The sequence below is a fragment of the Rhinatrema bivittatum genome, chromosome 15, assembly GCF_901001135.1.
Source record: "Rhinatrema bivittatum chromosome 15, aRhiBiv1.1, whole genome shotgun sequence".
Taxonomy (NCBI): domain Eukaryota; kingdom Metazoa; phylum Chordata; class Amphibia; order Gymnophiona; family Rhinatrematidae; genus Rhinatrema; species Rhinatrema bivittatum.
In genome coordinates, this window is record NC_042629.1 from 58,502,193 (window position 1) to 58,520,634 (window position 18,442).

At 43.4% G+C, this 18,442-nt stretch overlaps 1 protein-coding gene across 8 annotated transcripts in view; it reads right to left on the reverse strand.

Moving 5' to 3' along the window:
• Positions 1-18,442, reverse strand: part of EIF4G3 (eukaryotic translation initiation factor 4 gamma 3) — a 523,222-nt gene that overhangs the window by 218,729 nt on the left and 286,051 nt on the right. For 5 of the 8 annotated variants that reach the window (XM_029579173.1, XM_029579171.1, XM_029579172.1 and 2 more), the window contains one exon: positions 9,903-9,980. The exons of the other annotated variants lie outside the window; for them this stretch is intronic. In XM_029579173.1, coding sequence (XP_029435033.1) covers positions 9,903-9,980 — 78 coding nt within the window. The remainder of the gene's footprint in view (positions 1-9,902; positions 9,981-18,442) is intronic. 8 annotated transcript variants of the gene reach the window in all.

Here is an 18,442-nt window from a genome sequence, read left to right on the forward strand (position 1 = left end):
AGCCCTGTCTTGTGCCTCTACCTATTGGGAATGTCTGAGAGTAACCCCCATTTACTTTCAAACAAGTCAAGGGCGACAAAGTTTCTTTACCCAGCCTACAAAATAGTCGCCCATCTTTATGGCCTTTAAGGTTTGGAACAGAAAGGGCCAGTGCACAAAGTCAAAGGCCTTCTCTGCGTCGACCGCTAATAGAAGGCTAGGTATATCTCTGTATTTGGACCACCAGCTGGAGTTTATGGTTTTGTGTACATTATCGGATGCCATTCGGCCGGGAATGAAACCGGATTGATCAGGGTGAATTAAGCCTGGTAGAATGGAGTTTAGTCTGTTGGCTAGAATCTTTGCGAGAATTTTCATATCCAAGTTTATTAAAGATATTGACCTATATGAGCCACAAATGGTTGGATCCCGTTCCGGCTTAGCCAATATGGTTATTCCCGCTGTATTGGAAACAGAGGATATAGATCCTGTGGTCCTCAACGAATTAAACACTCGGACTAAGAGAGGTATCAACAAGTCCGCGTATTTTTTATATCTAGACCGGGCGATTTGCCCATTTTTAAGCTTTTTATGGCCCAGGTGACCTCAGCTCCATTAATTTCTCTATCATTTCTTGTTGCACCTGGGATAATTGAGAGAGAGGGGCAGTGTCTAAATATTGTTGGATCTTCTCGTTATGTATAGCATTATCAGTGGCATAAAGCTCCTTATAAAAGCGTAGGAAGCGTTGCCCAATATCACTATTGGTTGTTAACACTTTACCCTGCTCATCTTTAATTTTAACCATATTATTTATAGACATGTGGGTCTTGAGCTTGCGGGCTAATTGTTTCCCCGCCTTGTTGCCTCCCTCGTAATGGATTTGTCTTAGTAATTCTAAGCAATACACAATTGCAGCCACCTCCAATCCTTCTAATTGTCGCCTACAGTGGTCCAGACTGGCCAAAATTTTTGTGGAACCTGTATGTTTATGTTGTGCTTGTAGATCATGGATCTGAAGCTTTAATTTTTCTTTTTCTGCATTCTTCATCCTTTTTACATGCGTTGCCCTGGCTATCAGAAGCCCCCTTAGTACTGATTTTAGGCAGTCCCAGAGATTCATAGGAGTAATTTCCCCATTATCATTTTGCTCTAAATATTCTGAAATGTCCTTCTTAAGGGCTATTGAGAATGTTTCATCGTCAAGGAGGCTTTCATTAAGTTTCCAGTATTGTGTGCTCTATCATAATGGCTTAGTTTTAATGTGAATCCTATTGGGGCGTGATCGGACCATGTGATGGGATCTATAAAGGATTTTGTTACACTATTTATGTTAATTTTCTCCACTAGAAAAAAATCAATTCTAGAGTAGGTCTGATAAGCCCTTGAAAAGAATGTGTAATTTCTGGAGGTAGGGTTGTGTACCCTCCAGGAGTCTAGGAGACTCCTGGAGGGTCTTATGTAGAAATGCTTTAAGAACCTTTCTGTCCTTACCTAGGGTGGACCCCTGCCCCTTGGAATTGTCCAGATGAGGGTTTAAGGACAAATTGAAATGTCCACCTATAATGATGTTTTCTGCAGAATGAGATTCTATGGTGTGATCCAATTTATTCAAAAAGGATCCTTGGTTACTGTTAGGGGCATAGATATTGAGCAATGTGTATATTGCACCGGCTATATTAATTACTACAAGGATGTATCTGCCTTCTGGATCACAAATGCATGCTAGTTCTTCAAATATTACATCTTTGTGGGTGAGTATTCCCACTCCAGTATATTTGCATTGTTTTGTACAGGCAGCCCAGTATTGGTGTGGGAATAATGCATTTTTCATGGTGTGTTCATACCTCCGTTTTAGATGTGATTCATGGATATAGGCTATGGCAGTATGTTGTTGATGTAATTCCTCAAACAGAAATTGGCGCTTTCTATAATAATTAAGTCCCTTTACATTAAGGGATAGCATATTTAGTTCAGCCATTGATGGTGCATACTGTTACCCCTAGCCTGTGTCAAAGTGGTGAGCATCCCTGCTAATATGTGTGGCCTCCATCTATTGACATCTTCACATAGCATAAGAGTGATTAGATGACATACTAGTCTGTTAACCCTGTCCATGTGATCTCCTGCATTTATTCCAATATTCTGTGTGTTAATTATTCCCTGTAAGGCAACCTCTGGAACCCTGGTACCCCCGTGTAATCAGATCCTTAATAAGGGAGCTGTTTGCCATTGTTAGAGAGGAATCAGCCACCCCACACTTGACCCACCTCCCACCCCTCCCCCAGACATCCCTCATACAAAATTTCACTGTGTAAGCATATTCTGTAATCTCCCACTAATAACAAATATTACCCTGGATTGTTCTCCATCAATTCAAACTGTGTCCTCCAATTATTTAGTGCCAACATTGTCAATCTGTAGTTGCGTGTATCGGCCCCCTGCTATTGAGATTGGCATGAGAAATCACGGCCCTGTACTAGTTCAGGTAGCACTGAGGGACGTTAAGCCGTGTTCTGAGTTGCGCCTCAATCTCCAACCTCCCTTGGATACTCTCTACCATCTAGGGCCATCGTCCCATCGTCCGGTGTTATGTCCTGCTAGTATGGACCTTCGAAGCCTGGATAACCTGCTTCCTTCAATATGGCAGCGCCTTCCTGAACAGTTTTAACTTTATGAAGGTTGCCTTGCAAGGTGAAGCCTAGACCGAAAGGAAATAGCCATCTGTATCTAACATTATCCTTTCTTAAGGTTTCAGTTATAGTTTTCAAATCTTGGTGCTTGCGGATTGTGGATGGCGCCAAATCTGCAAAAATCATGATTTTATGTCCTTCCCAAGTCCATGAAGCTTGTTTCCTGGTGACTGTGGCGATACTGTTTTTGATGTGATAGTCATGATATTGCACAATTATATCCCAAGGGCGATTTTCTTGACGAGCTCCCAGGGCTCGGTGAGCTCAGTCTATTTTTATGGCTCGGGGAGTCTCCGGCACTGATGGGTCCTGCGTTTCCAACAGCATGGTGCTAATTTTTTTTTTTTCAATTCTTTATTTATATATTTTTCAAATTAATACAGACAAACATTTTATATCACCTTAATCACACCTACCTCTAGGCTATACCAACAAAAATCTATTCTCAGATTTACTATCAAGAAAAAGAAACAGTGATATAAAACACTTTTTTTCTGCTAGTAATACATAAAGAAACAAAATGGATCTCTGGATTAACTGGAACATTTCTAAACAAGAAGAAAATAACTATAAAGTAAACAATGGAGATTATGACATCCTATTTTATCTTAATGCACCTGTCCAGGTTAGGTGGTGCTTGTTTCATCTTTACATTTATCTAAAAAACTTCTAAGCTGTAATGGTTCATAGAAAATAAAACTTTTCCCTTTGTATTGTAACGTACATTTACATGGATACCTAACATTTATCTGAGCACCCAGTGATCTTGCTTCTTGACACATTCCAACAAAAGATTTCTATGAGTTTGCGTATCTCTCATAACATCTGGGTATATCCATACTTTTTTCCCATAAAACAACTTATTACGGTTTTTAAGGAACAACCTTAATACTAAATCCCTATCAAAGGGATAGGTAAAAGATACCAATAAAGTTCCCCAGATTGCAGAGTCGGAGCATAGCTTCTTCTATCGCCACCATTGTAGTTGGGCCCGTGAATTCCTGCAAGTCTTGTTTTTTGTACGAGAATTTTCATAAATCCGTTGATTTCCTTCTATTTGACATCGGAGGATGTTAATCCCTTTGTGGGTATGCTTTTCGTGGGTATTGAGATGATGTGGGAGATTTCCGTGGGTTATAGGATGTCTGGAGCAGGAGCTCAGATTCAGTCAGCCATTCACTCCGGTGACGTCAATCCTCTCTTTGTTTAGCCCATTTAAAAGGGAGCTGTGATCGTAATCTAGTCTGCTGCTCCTCCCCCAGTGTCAGGTTTAATACCTCAGATTTTTCTAGATTTAACCAGAACCCCAAAACCCTACTAAACTCCTGCAGTAAAGCTATAGTCTCTGGTAATGAAGTTTCCGCTTGTGTTAAGGTAAACAATACATCATCGGCAAACATTGTAATTTTATATTCTGCACAACTAGTCTGGACCCCATGAATAGCTCCCGAAGTTCATATGCTATGAGCCAGGGGTTCCAGGAATAAGGCGAATAGAAGCGGTGAAAGCAGACACCCCTGTCGGGTGCCTCGCTGAATAGTCAAGGGTTCCAAATAAATTCCATAAACCTTGACACGTGCCTGAGGGTTAGAGTATAAATTTAATAACCAGACCAGAAAAGAGTGTCCAAAATTAATTTTACGCAATAAGCTGAATAGGTAAGGCCAATGGACCATATCAAAGGCCTTTTCTGCGTTAATGGAAAGTAACACTGCGGGTGTCCCTTTCTCCTTAATCAACCAGCCAAGATCCACAACTTTTCGCACATTATCAGCTGTCATGCGACCCGAGATGAAGCCTGCCTGATCTTTATGTACCAATTTGTATTCAGTTTATAATCAGTAAGCATTATTTTATGTTTTATATATCATGAATGAGTCTGCTCTGCATGAAATTATGTCTTTATTATTACATTATTAACTTTTCTGTATATGGCATATGATTGTAGATAAAAACGAAAGAGAAACATGTGGGGGTCTGTGAAAACTTTGGAGGTTGAAAAGGGGTCCATGCTCCCAAAAATGTTGGGGACCCCTGGACTAGAGGGTAGCCAGTGCACTGCCAATTTTCAAAAAAGGCTCCAGGCATGACCCAAGTAACTACAGACTAGTTTGAGATTCCACAAGGATCTCAATTTTTCATCCACGGATGATGAAAATCTGACTTTTGGAGAGCAATTTTCATAGCAATTTACCTGGGTAAATTAATTTAACTAAAAAATCACCCCCCCTCCTATCTTGCTAAAAGTAAGCACGAGCTTCCGTTGAACAGACACTTTTAGCAGCAAAAACAAGAGGCATTCACAGGGATATGTTTAGGTCAGGGGAGAAAAAAAAACAATGCAGGTACATTTGATCATCAACTGTACACACACTATTTTACCAGCCACCCCTCAACTTGACCACCAGCACAATTAACAGGTGGAGAGTATGCAGGCACTTGCTAAGTTTCAAAAAGATGTGAGTCTCTTTGAAAATGTACATAAAGTACATATAAAAGCACCAGCAGAGAATACCACTGCACAGGCTATTTTAAAATTGTCCCAAGGAAATATTTTCAGGTATATATTAAATTTAAAAAAAAAAACCCAAACCACCTTTTCCTACTGTGGCAATTAAACTGTGCTCCAAACAGCTGTAAACAGAAGCCAACAGGCACCAAAAAGTTGTTTGAGGCAGCCAATATATCTAGAGACTTCTAAATTAGGTCATGTGAGAGAAGCAGGTCTAGACCTCGTCTTTAGAGGGGCAAACCAATACCAGTATGCTCTGCAATATAAATGGGAAAAAAACCCCAAAAAACCAAGACTGCATTGTCCGAAGCCCTAGTGATCTCAATTCGTTCTCCATGCTTGAACTTATATTCAGGCCGATACAGTACAGTCCGGTGGAGTGCACTGTTAACCCGCATTTGGACGCGCATTTTCGACGCGTTAGCTTTACCCCTTATTCAGTAAGGGGTAATAGCGCGTCGAAAACGCGGGTCCAACCCCTCCGAAACTAATCGCGCCCGCAACATGCAAATGCATATTGATGGCCCTTTTAGTTATTCCGTGATTCAGAAAGTAAAATGTGCAGCCAAGCCGCACATTTTACTTTCAGAAATTAACGCCTGCCCAAAGGCTGGTGTTAATTTCTGCCGGCACCAGGGAAGTGCACAGAAAAGCAGTAAAAACTGCTTTTCTGTGCACCCTCCGACTTAATATCATGGCGATATTAAGTCGGAGGCCCCAAAAGTAAAAAAAAAAAAAAAAAATGTAAAAATCAGCCCGCGGCCCAAAAGACGGGCGCTCAATTATGCCCACGTCCATTTTCCGAACCCGTGGCTGTCAGCGGGTTTGAGAACCAACGCCGGCAAAATTGAGCGTCGGCTGTCAAACCCACTGACAGCCGCTGCTCCTGTCAAAAAAGGAGGCGCTAGGGACGCACTAGTGTCCCTAGCTCCTCCTTTTAACGCGGGCCCTAATTTGCATAGGCCACCCTCCTGAATCGAGCGCCCAGGAGAATGGCCTGTGTGCGCCCCGGGAGAGCGAGCGCTCGCCAGCTCTCTCGCGCGTTTTTCTGAATCGGCCTGATAGTAACTACAATACTGGCTCTGTGAGCTTATCTTGGAGGAAGTACCCAATAAGCAGTGCTCTTAATTCTAAGCTTTCTAGGAGCTTTTCAGTTGCATTAGCTTCAACATATATACTCCATTCAAACATTTAAGTGAACAAATAAACTAACAAATCAACTCTGACAAATTGAAAGAAAAAACTCTGAGATCTGCCTTGACCATGTACAATTTTGGACATCTCTTTATAAAGCTTCTCTAGCAAGAACGCCAAATACATACAACCATAGTATTTGGATGCAATAACTGGAGGAAATTTTAGAGCACTACTAGTCATCAGCCCATTGGTCAAACAGAGAGCACCTTTAGCTTTTGTCTATGTGAACCTGGTAGAATTAAAAAAAAAAATTTGTTAAGAAATGGGGTTTATCCAACAAGCATTTTCAAACTTGATCCTACAAATCATGTACAATTAAGATCTTCCAAAATGCAGACCTTCCCAACCTTTTCCAAGAGTGGTCATCCTTTCTATTAGCAAGATTCAACCTGAGGCTCAGGACACGCATAAGCTTAACCCGTCAAGCTGGAAATAAATTTGACTCTGAATGTGGCTCTTCCAGACAGTCCAAGTCTACCTGATCTTTCAGAAGACTTTTGGGTTAGCTGTCCTCCTTCCAAGATCTCCAACTGTCTCTCCAGCCCTGCAGCAAACAAGCTACTGCAGGGAGTAGGGATAGGAAGGAAAGTCGCTATCTAAATACTGTAACAGTAGCAAGTTGCACTGCCGACCCCAGTGGTTACTAATGCTCTTCCTCGTTCTCACCATGTACACTTCTACCTCAAATAAAAGCCTATCACAAGGAGTAGGAGCAGCAGCGGCGGCAGCCACAGGGACAGTGAGTGTAGCTCTTCTACTGGCCCTGCACTGCTTTTGCTGTCATAACGAGCTGAAGTTGAAGTCCAGGCAGGGTTGAGGAAGTTGGGGAAATGAATAACTACAAACAGACAGAGGGCAAATTGGGATTCTTGTGGGAGCAGGAAGTGGGGAATGGGGGCCATGTGGAACTGGAACTGGGTATAAGGGGAAGAAGGAATTCTGGGAAGGACAAGCAGAATGGCAGATAGGAACTGGGAAGGGGATACAAAGAGATGCAGGGCTGAAACTGAACAGCAAGGCAGATATATTCTGGGCAGCAAGGGGGAGCTGCATCACTGAAAATAGGGAGAGGAGGAAGATAAGATGGGGTGTGGAAATTAAGAGGCGACATGCAGAGGTGAAGGGATGAAAGTGGACAAAGAGCTAAAAAGGGGGAATTGGAGAAGGACTGAGGGGCAATGGGCATAGAAAGGGAGACAGCGGGTATGGCAGATATGAAAGACAGGTGGCAAGAAGTGGTAAGAGGACAGAAGGATGTGGAGAACAGAGTTACACAGATGTGAAATGAAAGTGAGCAAAAGATGAGAGAGAAAGGAGAGTCAGTAACTGGAGTTAGGAAAAGACAGAGACGGTGAAGGGAGAAAACAGACTGAGAAAAGCAAAATTGAGTGGGAGGATGAATAACGATATAAAACCAAACATTTTACTGGAATATTACTGTATTAAGTTGTTATATGATTGGAAGATCTTACGTAAACAATGTTATTGTATTTTTGAAAACTATGGTTAAGATTTAACAAATGGCACTACTCTATTCTTTGCTGTATGATCTGCGCTTCATTGTTTTCAGTCAGGAGGGGTCTTGTTTGCTGTAATTCATCTGCCACCTACCAGTCTTGCTGAACTCAATATTGCGAACTTGGGCTGTCTGCCCTCTACTCATGGAGTCAGAAATCTTGAGTATTACTTATGTGTGCCGACATCAAATATCAGACTTTACTTATTCCTCTGCAACAAGATTTGTTGTTTACTTCTTCAGCTATACTATTCAAAGATTCTATATATCTACCTCGGTGAAGCATTGATAAATGCATTCTCATATCCTGTATCAAAAGGGCTTATGAGAAGAGAGTTATTACTTGATCGCCCTAAAAAGTAATCTTTGTTGAGTGAGCTAAAGAGCATTTTATGTTGAATGTTTAGCTTTTTTTTTCCAGTGCTTGGCATCCTTATATTTTAGTGCTTTCTACCACATTTTCCATTTTTAACTTTGAAAACAAGCACTGAAATTCACTTTTTAAAACACCTGATCAAGACTTTGATTGCTTTGACTCTGTCACTCACCACCGCTATCCACCTGCTGCATCAATGCTTCCTCTTCCTGCCTGCACAAAGCAGCCATGGTTATAAGTGACCCTAACAGCAAAGTGCACAGAGTTGTCAAATGTTTCAAGTCAACAATCTCACTAGTTCTGGGGATGCTCTGGATGGTCGAGCTCCTTGGTGGCAAGACATGGGAGGGGGCTTGCATGTTGGATTAAGTCTGGAACTTGTAAGAACCAAAGATGATAATGACAATGCCTGTAGTAATAGGCCATAAGGTAATAGAATTTAAATATGCAGGGTTGAGAATTTAGGTAAAAGATATGGATGGGGAGCTGGTGTTGGCTGCAGTAATCAGAATTCATATGCTAATCTACTCATAGTGGTTAAGATCCAGAGGGGAAGAGAACTGGGCAGACTGGACGGGCCAATTCATCCTGATCTGCCAACATCCATGACACCACTTCCTCTTGCACTCAGCTGTTCCAGAAAAGGAGGTACTAAGGCATAAAACTAAGCAGATGATTAACAGGAGACCTCTGCATTATAAATTATAGTTTACAACTTTCTTTAGAAGTTTAAAATAATGTAATAATCAGGGTGGGAGGAGAGTACTGAAATATAAAGAGGATGCCAAGCCCTTTAAAATGAAAATCAACACAAAATAAGCAAATTCAGAAGTCATGAACGTTGAAATGCTTTGCTATGGATGCACAGCACTATACATACTTTGAGAAGTGCATCAACCTCACTAACTTGAGTCTGCAAGGTTAAATTGCTCTTTTGATATCTTAAACATTGATGGCTGCCTTGGTCATGTAGTTGGGGGAAAACAATTCTATAAAATAAAACTAGATAAAATAAACTGTTCTGTGATGATCTAAAAGGCATACAAGAAACTTTCTTGTCTGTCAAAAGATCACAATAGCCATGTGTGAATTATACATGAAAGTACAGGTTATACTGCACATGCAAAACATGAATAATTTAATTAGCACATGCTTAAACTTTTGAGCAATTTCTGATTACAAGATCCAACACTACCCTCTACCAGACTGGATATGCATTTCTAAACTGACTTGCCAGGGAAATAAGTTCTGTAGAATTAATTATTTTAGCTGCATGCTGAATTATTTTCCACAATTTAGCTACCACTAAGACCATTCTATACAGTGCATCACAATGTGAGAAGTAATTTGTACCATAATAATTTGTTACATTAGTATAAGCAGCAAAGTAAATGAGCTAAACAGTTGACAGAGCAACATTTTGCATTCCACAGTAACTCAAATACATATTTCAATCTCCTTTAACTCCTTTTGCCTTGTGTATCATTCAGTAAGGAGTTCCAGTAACTTTTGAGTAGTCTATTTTTAATTTTCTTCAGAGCTTGCAGTAATTATTAGTTATATACTCTTTATAATTAAACTAAATATATTACCATATAAATATATATCATGAAAAAATGGAGGGAAAACCTTAACGTAATTCAGAGGCGGCTGGACTTTCAGTGGCTGGGATGTGATTCCTGCTGTTTTGTAAAACGCATTGAGATCCTGTGTGGATAAAAGGTGTTCTATAAATGCAAAATATTGTCATCAGTGCTGCATTATTTCATGAACAAAGGATTTTCACTTGAGGCATATCTTGTAGAAACTGACATAAAAAAGCCTCCTCCTATAAATGAAGAGGTTGGAAGAAAATATAAACTTGCTTCTCTGCTGCATTCCTTCACCTCCCCGCACACTGACTGGCCCTCTTCTGTTCTCCAGGACTTCTGGAACCTGCACATTCTTTGAGGCAGGCACTGCATTCCATGCATTCTAATGCAGCGCCTTCCCCAAAGGTGGTCGGTCTGTACAATGCTGGTTATTCTAACTTCACTCCACATAGAAATGTCTACTGAACAAACAGCGACAAAGCTATTTGTTCCAAAGCTCAGGAAGACCCCCCCCCCCAGGGTTATTAGCATTATAATTGGAATAAAAAATGAATCTCTGGACCATGTAGAAAGCAGCATCACCTGCTGGTTCAGCAAACCAATGACAATTTTCTTAGGAAGAGTTTCCAGGATGCCTCCATCCCAGGATGTATTCTGCTGATGCTCCCCTCCTCCCCGCAAAGAATAAGAATATAAACCCACATTTCACTTACTGGAGAAATTACTTACCTGATAATTTCGTTTTCCTTAGTGTAGACAGATGGACTCAGGACCAATGGGTACAGTGTACTCCTGATAGCAGTTGGAGACGGATGAGATTTCAATCTGACGTCAGCCCTAGTACACATACCCCTGCAGGAAGTGCAGCTCTTCAGTATTCTCCTCGAAAAGCATTGTGGATATATATATGTATGACTGAATAATTTGAATAACTTGATTAAACTTTATAACTTGGATAACTTGATTAATTTGAACTGGTTGAATTGGCTATAGCTGGAGACCGCCAGTGCCCTCAACCAAGAAACGTCAACACCGGTTAGGGTGGGTGTCCTAGATGAAGGAAAGCATGGCTTACCAGTGAATCATACGCTCCCGGGGATGTCCCCCAAGAATTCCATGAGTACCGGCAACCGTGGGTGGGATGCTGAGTCCATCTGTCTACACTAAGGAAAACGAAATTATCAGGTAAGTAATTTCTCCATTTCCTAGCATGTAGCAGGACTCAGGACCAATGGGATGTATAAAAGCTACTCCTGAACCGGGTGGTAGGCTGCCCATGACCCACTTAGTACTGCCCTTGCAAATGCCATGTCCTCCTGAGCCTGAACATCCAGGCGGTAAAACCTGGAGAAGGTGTGGATGGGGGACCATGTCGCCGCTGCAGATCTCGGCAGTTGACAGCATCTTGGTTTCCGCCCAGGACACTGCCTGGGCTCTAGTCGAATGGGCCTCGACTTGTAAAGGCGGTGGCTTGCCTGCTTCTACATAGGCTGCCTTGATGACTTCTTTGATCCAGCGGGCTATGGTTGTTCGCGAGGCCACTTCCCCTTGCTTCTTCCCGCTGTGAAGGACGAATAGATGGTCCGTCTTTCGTACGGGTTCCGACCTTTCCAGGTATCGGAGTAGGAGTCTCCCGACATTGAGATGGCGTAGACTTCGAACCTCTTCCGAATTCTTATGCTCATCTGGCGATGGTAGCGAGATGGTTTGGTTGAGATGGAAGTGAGACAACTTTGGGGAGGAACAACGGAACTGTGCGTAACTGGATGGTTCCCGGGGTGAGTCTGAGGAATGGCTCCAGGCAGGACAGTGCTTGTAGCTCAGATATACGACGGGCTGAACAGACTGCCAGCAGGAAGACTGTCTTCAATGTTAATAGTCGGAGAGACAGGCCGCGGAGAGGTCTGAAGAAGGTTCCTGCTAGGAAATCTAGAACCAGGTTGAGGTTCCAAAGAGGCACCGGCCACTTTAGGGGTGGTCGGATGTGCTTGACTCCTTTCAGGAAGCGGGAGACATCCAGGTGAGAGGCTATGCTGCCGTTCTCGCTCTTGGTTCCATAGCATGACAATACAGCCACCTGTACCTTGATGGAGTTGAGGGACAATCCCTTCTGTAGGCCGTTCTGTAGGAATTCCAAAAATCGCAGGAATTTTGACTGAGCGTGGTATGATGTCGTGGTCCTCGCACCAGGCTTCAAATACTCTCCAAATCCTTATGTTTGTTAGGCATGTGGAGAACTTGCATGCTCGGAGTAGGGTGTCAATTATTGCCCCCGAGTATCCTCTACTTCTTAGGTGAGTCCTCTCAATGGCCAGACCGTAAGAGAGAATCGAGCTGAATCCTTGTGGAGGATCGGTCCCTGTTGGAGCAGGTCTCTGTGTGGAGGTAGCGGCAGGGGGTTCCCTGCCAGCAGTCTTCACATGTCTGCGTACCATAGTCTTCTTGGCCAGTCCGAGGCCACTAGAAGTACTGGTCCCCTGTGGTGTTCTATCTTGTGGATGATCACGCCCAATAGGGGCCACGGTGGGAAGGCGTATAACAGAGTCTCCTTTGGCCAGGTCTGTACCAGGGTATCGAGTCCCTGGGACTGGGGTTCCCGCCTGCGGCTGAAGAAACTGGGTACCTGGGCATTGGACTGGTTTGCCAGGAGGTCTATGGTTGGTGTTCCCCTACGGTTTACTATCAATTGGAATGCTGTGGTTGACAGTTTCCATTCTCCTGGATCTAGACTTTCTCTGCTGAGGTAGTCCGCCGCAATGTGGATGGCCGAGATCTCTTTAAGATTCTCTTCCGCCCATGACATTAGGAGGTCTATTTCCAGAGACACCTGTTGGCTTCTGGTTCCTCCCTGACGGTTGATGTAGGCCACTGTTGTGGCGTTGACCGACATTACTCTGACCACTTTGCCTCAGAGTCTGTGAACGAACCTTAGGCAGGCTAGTCTGACTGCCCGGGCTTCTAGGCGATTGATATTCCATCCCGACTCTTCTTTGTTTCATTGCCCTTGGGCGGTTAGCTCCTGGCAGTGTGCTCCCCATCCTCGTAGGCTGGCATCCGTGGTGAGTAGGATCCAGGTTGGGGAGGATAGTCTCTTTCCCTGGCTCAGATGGGCTTTTTGTAGCTACCACCGTAGTTGGGACCGAACTCTGTCCGGGACCTGAAGCCATAGGTATAGTTCCATCGTGATAGTAGTAAGCGTTGTAGGGGTCTCATGTGAGCTCGTGCCCATGGACTACTTCCAGTGTGGATGCCATGAGGCCGAAAACTTGTAGGTAATCCCATGCTGTGGGGCGAAGTTCGCTCAACAGGGTTCGTAACTGGGTCATCAGTTTTGATCTCCTTGTCAGCGTCAGGATGACCTTGTCTTGTTTGGTGTTGAACCGGACTCTCAAGTATTCTAAAGATTGGGAAAGCTGCAGGCAGCTCTTGTTTGTGTTGACCACCCACCCGAGGCTCTCCAGTAGAGTTTTGACTCTGTTGGTTGCCTGGTGGCTTTCTTCTGGGGATTTTGCTCTGATCAGCCAATCGTCTAGATAAGGGTGCACGCAGATTCCTTCCTTCCTCAGTGTTGCTGCCACCACCACTATGATCCTGGTGAATGTCTGGGGTGCAGTGGCTAACCCGAAAGATAGTATTGTGTCCGTCGCTGCTCGATGTCTCCGCTCCGCCCACCTCACCTCGTTGGCGACTCCCTTCGGGGTTGATAAGAACATAAGAAAATGCCACACTGGGTCAGACCAAGGGTCCATCAAGCCTAGCATCCTGTTTCCAACAGTGGCCAATCCAGGCCATAAGAACCTGGCAAGTACCCAAAAACTAAGTCTATTCCATGTAACCATTGCTAAGGGCAGTGGCTATTCTCTAAGTGAACTTAATAGCAGGTAATGGACTTCTCCTCCAAGAACTTATCCAATCCTTTTTTAAACACAGCTATACTAACTGCACGAACCACATTCTCTGGCAACAAATTCCAGAGTTTAATTGTGCGTTGAGTAAAAAAGAACTTTCTCCGATTAGTTTTAAATGTGCCTCATGCTAACTTCATGGTGTGTCCCCTAGTCTTTCTACTATCCGAAAGAGTAAATAACCGATTCACATCTACCCGTTCTAGACCTCTCATGATTTTAAACACCTCTATCATATCCCCCCTCAGTCGTCTCTTCTCCAAGCTGAAAAGTCCTAACCTCTTTAGTCTTTCCTCATAGGGGAGTTGTTCCATTCCCCTTATTTTGGTAGCCCTTCTCTGTACCTTCTCCATCGCAATTATATCTTTTTTGAGATGCGGCGACCAGAATTGTACACAGTATTCAAGGTGCGGTCTCACCATGGAGCGATACAGAGGCATTATGACATTTTCCGTTTTATTCCTCATTCCTTTTCTAATAATTCCCAACATTCTGTTTGCTTTTTTGACTGCCGCAGCACACTGAACCGACGATTTCAATGTGTTATCCACTATGACACCTAGATCTCTTTCTTGGGTTGTAGCACCTAATATGGAACCCAACATCGTGTAATTATAGCATGGGTTATTTTTCCCTATATGCATCACCTTGCACTTATCCACATTAAATTTCATCTGCCATTTGGATGCCCAATTTTCCAGTCTCACAAGGTCTTCCTGCAATTTATCACAATCTGCTTGTGATTTAACTACTCTGAACAATTTTGTGTCATCTGCAAATTTGATTATCTCACTCGTCGTATTTCTTTCCAGATCATTTATAAATATATTGAACAGTAAGGGTCCCAATACAGATCCCTGAGGCACTCCACTGTCCACTCCATTCCACTGAGAAAATTGCCCATTTAATCCTACTTTCTGTTTCCTGTCTTTTAGCCAGTTTGCAATCCACGAAAGGACATCGCCACCTATCCCATGACTTTTTACTTTTCCTAGAAGCCTCTCATGAGGAACTTTGTCAAATGCCTTCTGAAAATCCAAGTATACTATATCTACCGGTTCACCTTTATCCACATGTTTATTAACTCCTTCAAAAAAGTGAAGCAGATTTGTGAGGCAAGACTTGCCCTGGGTAAAGCCATGCTGACTTTGTTCCATTAAACCATGTCTTTCTATATGTTCTGTGATTTTGATGTTTAGAACACTTTCCACTATTTTTCCTGGCACTGAAGTCAGGCTAACCGGTCTGTAGTTTCCCGGATCGCCCCTGGAGCCCTTTTTAAATATTGGGGTTACATTTGCTATCCTCCAGTCTTCAGGTACAATGGATGATTTTAATGATAAGTTACAAATTTTTACTAATAGGTCTGAAATTTCATTTTTTAGTTCCTTCAGAACTCTGGGGTGTATACCATCCGGTCCAGGTGATTTACTACTCTTCAGTTTGTCAATCAGGCCTACCACATCTTCTAGGTTCACCGTGATTTGATTCAGTCCATCTGAATCATTACCCATGAAAACCTTCTCCATTACGGGTACCTCCCCAACATCCTCTTCAGTAAACACTGAAGCAAAGAAATCATTTAATCTTTCCGCGATGGCCTTATCTTCTCTAAGTGCCCCTTTAACCCCTCGATCATCTAACGGTCCAACTGACTCCCTCACAGGCTTTCTGCTTCGGATATATTTAAAAAAGTTTTTACTGTGAGTTTTTGCCTCTACAGCCAACTTCTTTTCAAATTCTCTCTTAGCCTGTCTTATCAATGTCTTACATTTAACTTGCTAATGTTTATGCTTTGTCCTATTTTCTTCTGTTGGATCCTTCTTCCAATTTTTGAATGAAGATCTTTTGGCTAAAATAGCTTCTTTCACCTCCCCTTTTAACCATGCCGGTAATCGTTTTGCCTTCTTTCCACCTTTCTTAATGTGTGGAATACATCTGGACTGTGCTTCTAGAATGGTATTTTTTAACAATGACCACGCCTCTTGGACATTTTTTACTTTTGTAGCTGCTCCTTTCAGTTTTTTTCTAACAATTTTTCTCATTTTATCAAAGTTTCCCTTTTGAAAGTTTAGCACGAGAGCCTTGGATTTGCACACTGTTCCTTTTCCAGTCATTAAATCAAATTTGATCATATTATGATCACTATTGCCAAGCGGCCCCACCACCGTTACCTCTCTCACCAAGTCCTGTGCTCCACTGAGAATTAGATCTAAAATTGCTCCCTCTCTCGTCGGTTCCTGAACCAATTGCTCCATAAAGCTATCATTTATTCCATCCAGGAACGTTATCTCTCTAGCGTGACCCGATGATACATTTACCCAGTCTATATTGGGGTAATTGAAGTCTCCCATTATTACTGCACTACCAATTTGGTTAGCTTCCCTAATTTCTCTTAGCATTTCACTGTCCATCTCACCATCTTGACCAGGTGGACGGTAGTATACCCCTATCACTGTAGTCTTCCCTGATACACAAGGGATTTCTACCCATAAAGATTCAATTTTGTATTTAGTCTCATGCAGGATGTTTATCCTGTTGGACTCTATGCCATCCCGGACATAAAGCGCCACACCTCCTCCCGACTGCTCCTCTCTGTCATTGCGATATAATTTGTACCCCGGTATAGCACTGTCCCATTGGTTATCCTCTTTCCACCATGTCTCTGAGATGCCAATTAAGTCTATGTCATCATTTACTGCTAGACATTCTAATTCTCCCATCTTACTTCTTAGACTTCTGGCATTAGCATACAAACATTTCAAAGTTTGTTTTTTGTTTGTATTTTTATTCTGCTTTTTAATTGATAGGGATAAGTTAGAATTTTTTAGCTCAGGTGAGTTTTTAGTTACAGGCACTTGGACTACTTTTCTAATTATTGGAACCTCACTGTCGGGATGCCCTAATTCTAATGCATCATTAGTATCCTTTAAAGATACATCTCTCCGAACCATGCGCTGCTGAGCGACTGTCGGCTTTCCCCTTTGTTCTAGTTTAAAAGCTGCTCTATCTCCTTTTTAAAGGTTAGCACCAGCAGTCTGGTTCCACCCTGGTTAAGGTGGAGCCCATCCCTTCGGAAGAGACTCCCCCTTCCCCAAAAGGTTCCCCAGTTCCTAACAAAACTGAATCCCTCTTCCTTGCACCATCGTCTCATCCACGCATTGAGACTCCGGAGCTCTGCCTGCCTCTGGTGACCTGCGCGTGGAACAGGGAGCATTTCAGAGAATGCTACCCTGGAGGTTCTGGATTTAATCTTTCTACCTAAGAGCCTAAATTTGGCTTCCAGAACCTCCCTCCCACATTTTCCTATGTCGTTGGTGCCCACGTGTACCACGACAGCCGGCTCCTCCCCAGCACTGTCTAAAATCCTATCTAGGTGACGCGTGAGGTCCGCCACCTTCGCACCAGGTAGGCATGTTACCAGGCGATCCTCACGCCCACCCGCCACCCAGCTATCTACATTCCTAATAATCGAATCACCAACTATGACGGCCGACCTAACCCTTCCCTCCTGGGCAGTAGGCCTTGGGGAGATATCCTCAGTGCGAAAGGACAATGCATCACCTAGAGAGCAGGTCCTTGCTACAGGATCCTTTCCTGCTACACCTGGTTGGTGCTCTCCCATTATGAGACCTTCTTCCTCCAAGGCAGCACCAGGGCTGCCAGTCTGAAGTTGGGACTGGACTACTATGTCCCTGAAGGTCTCATCTATATACCTCTCTGTCTCCCTCAGCTCCTCCAGGTCTGCCACTCTAGCCTCCAGAGATCGGACTCGTTCTCTGAGAGCCAGGAGCTCTTTGCATCGCATGCACATGTACAACTTCTCACCGGTGGGTAAAAAATCATACATGTGACACTCGATGCAAAAGACTGGGAAGCCCCCCTCTTGCTGCTGGACTGCTGCCTTCATCTCAATTTTGATCAGTTCCTAGTTAAGTTTTAGGTTGCTATGGGAGTAGGAATGTGTCTAAGTTCCTTTAAATGTATTAGTGAATTCACTATATGTCTGGTAGTGGCCTACTGGGGTCTGATCGAATTCTCAATAAAGTTTTTGTTGATTTTTTTTGTTTTTTTGTTTGTGCAAGTGGCACCTGCCTATAAATTAAGGGATGAGCTTGGGGTGGGTGGGCGAGGGGTGGGAGGGTTGGGAATTACAAACAGTCTAACTTTAGTTAGTCAGCCTGAGTGACTCACAGCTCCCTTGATTAACAAATGTTGTTCCCTAAGCTAGCTGCTGCGGCGTCTCCATGCCATCCTCCTCCGGCGTTCCCAGACCGGCTCGACACTGCAAGCCGCCATGTTGACCAGATGCTTAAGGGTGCGCGCGGCCCGACTGATGTACCAGCGTTGGCGCGAACCTCAGGGGCATCCCCCTGAGATGACTTCACTAGCTCCAGATATTTAAGGTCTCAGTTTTCTTTAACAAGACGAGTTAGCAAGGATTCGCTTCCTTCTGGTTGCTGCGGATGGGATTCGCTCTCCGCAAACTCAGCTACTCTGCCTCCTCGGACTTCACTAGAGGTACCTGCTCCTCGGGGGCCTCGCTCTCTCTTTTTCATAGTAGGTCGCAGTCCGGAACCAGTACTCATTCCTCGAGGGCCCACGTCCCGGAGTTGCTCCTGAATACCACTTCTGCTAAGAAGTCATCGCTGCTTACAACATTACTGAGTTT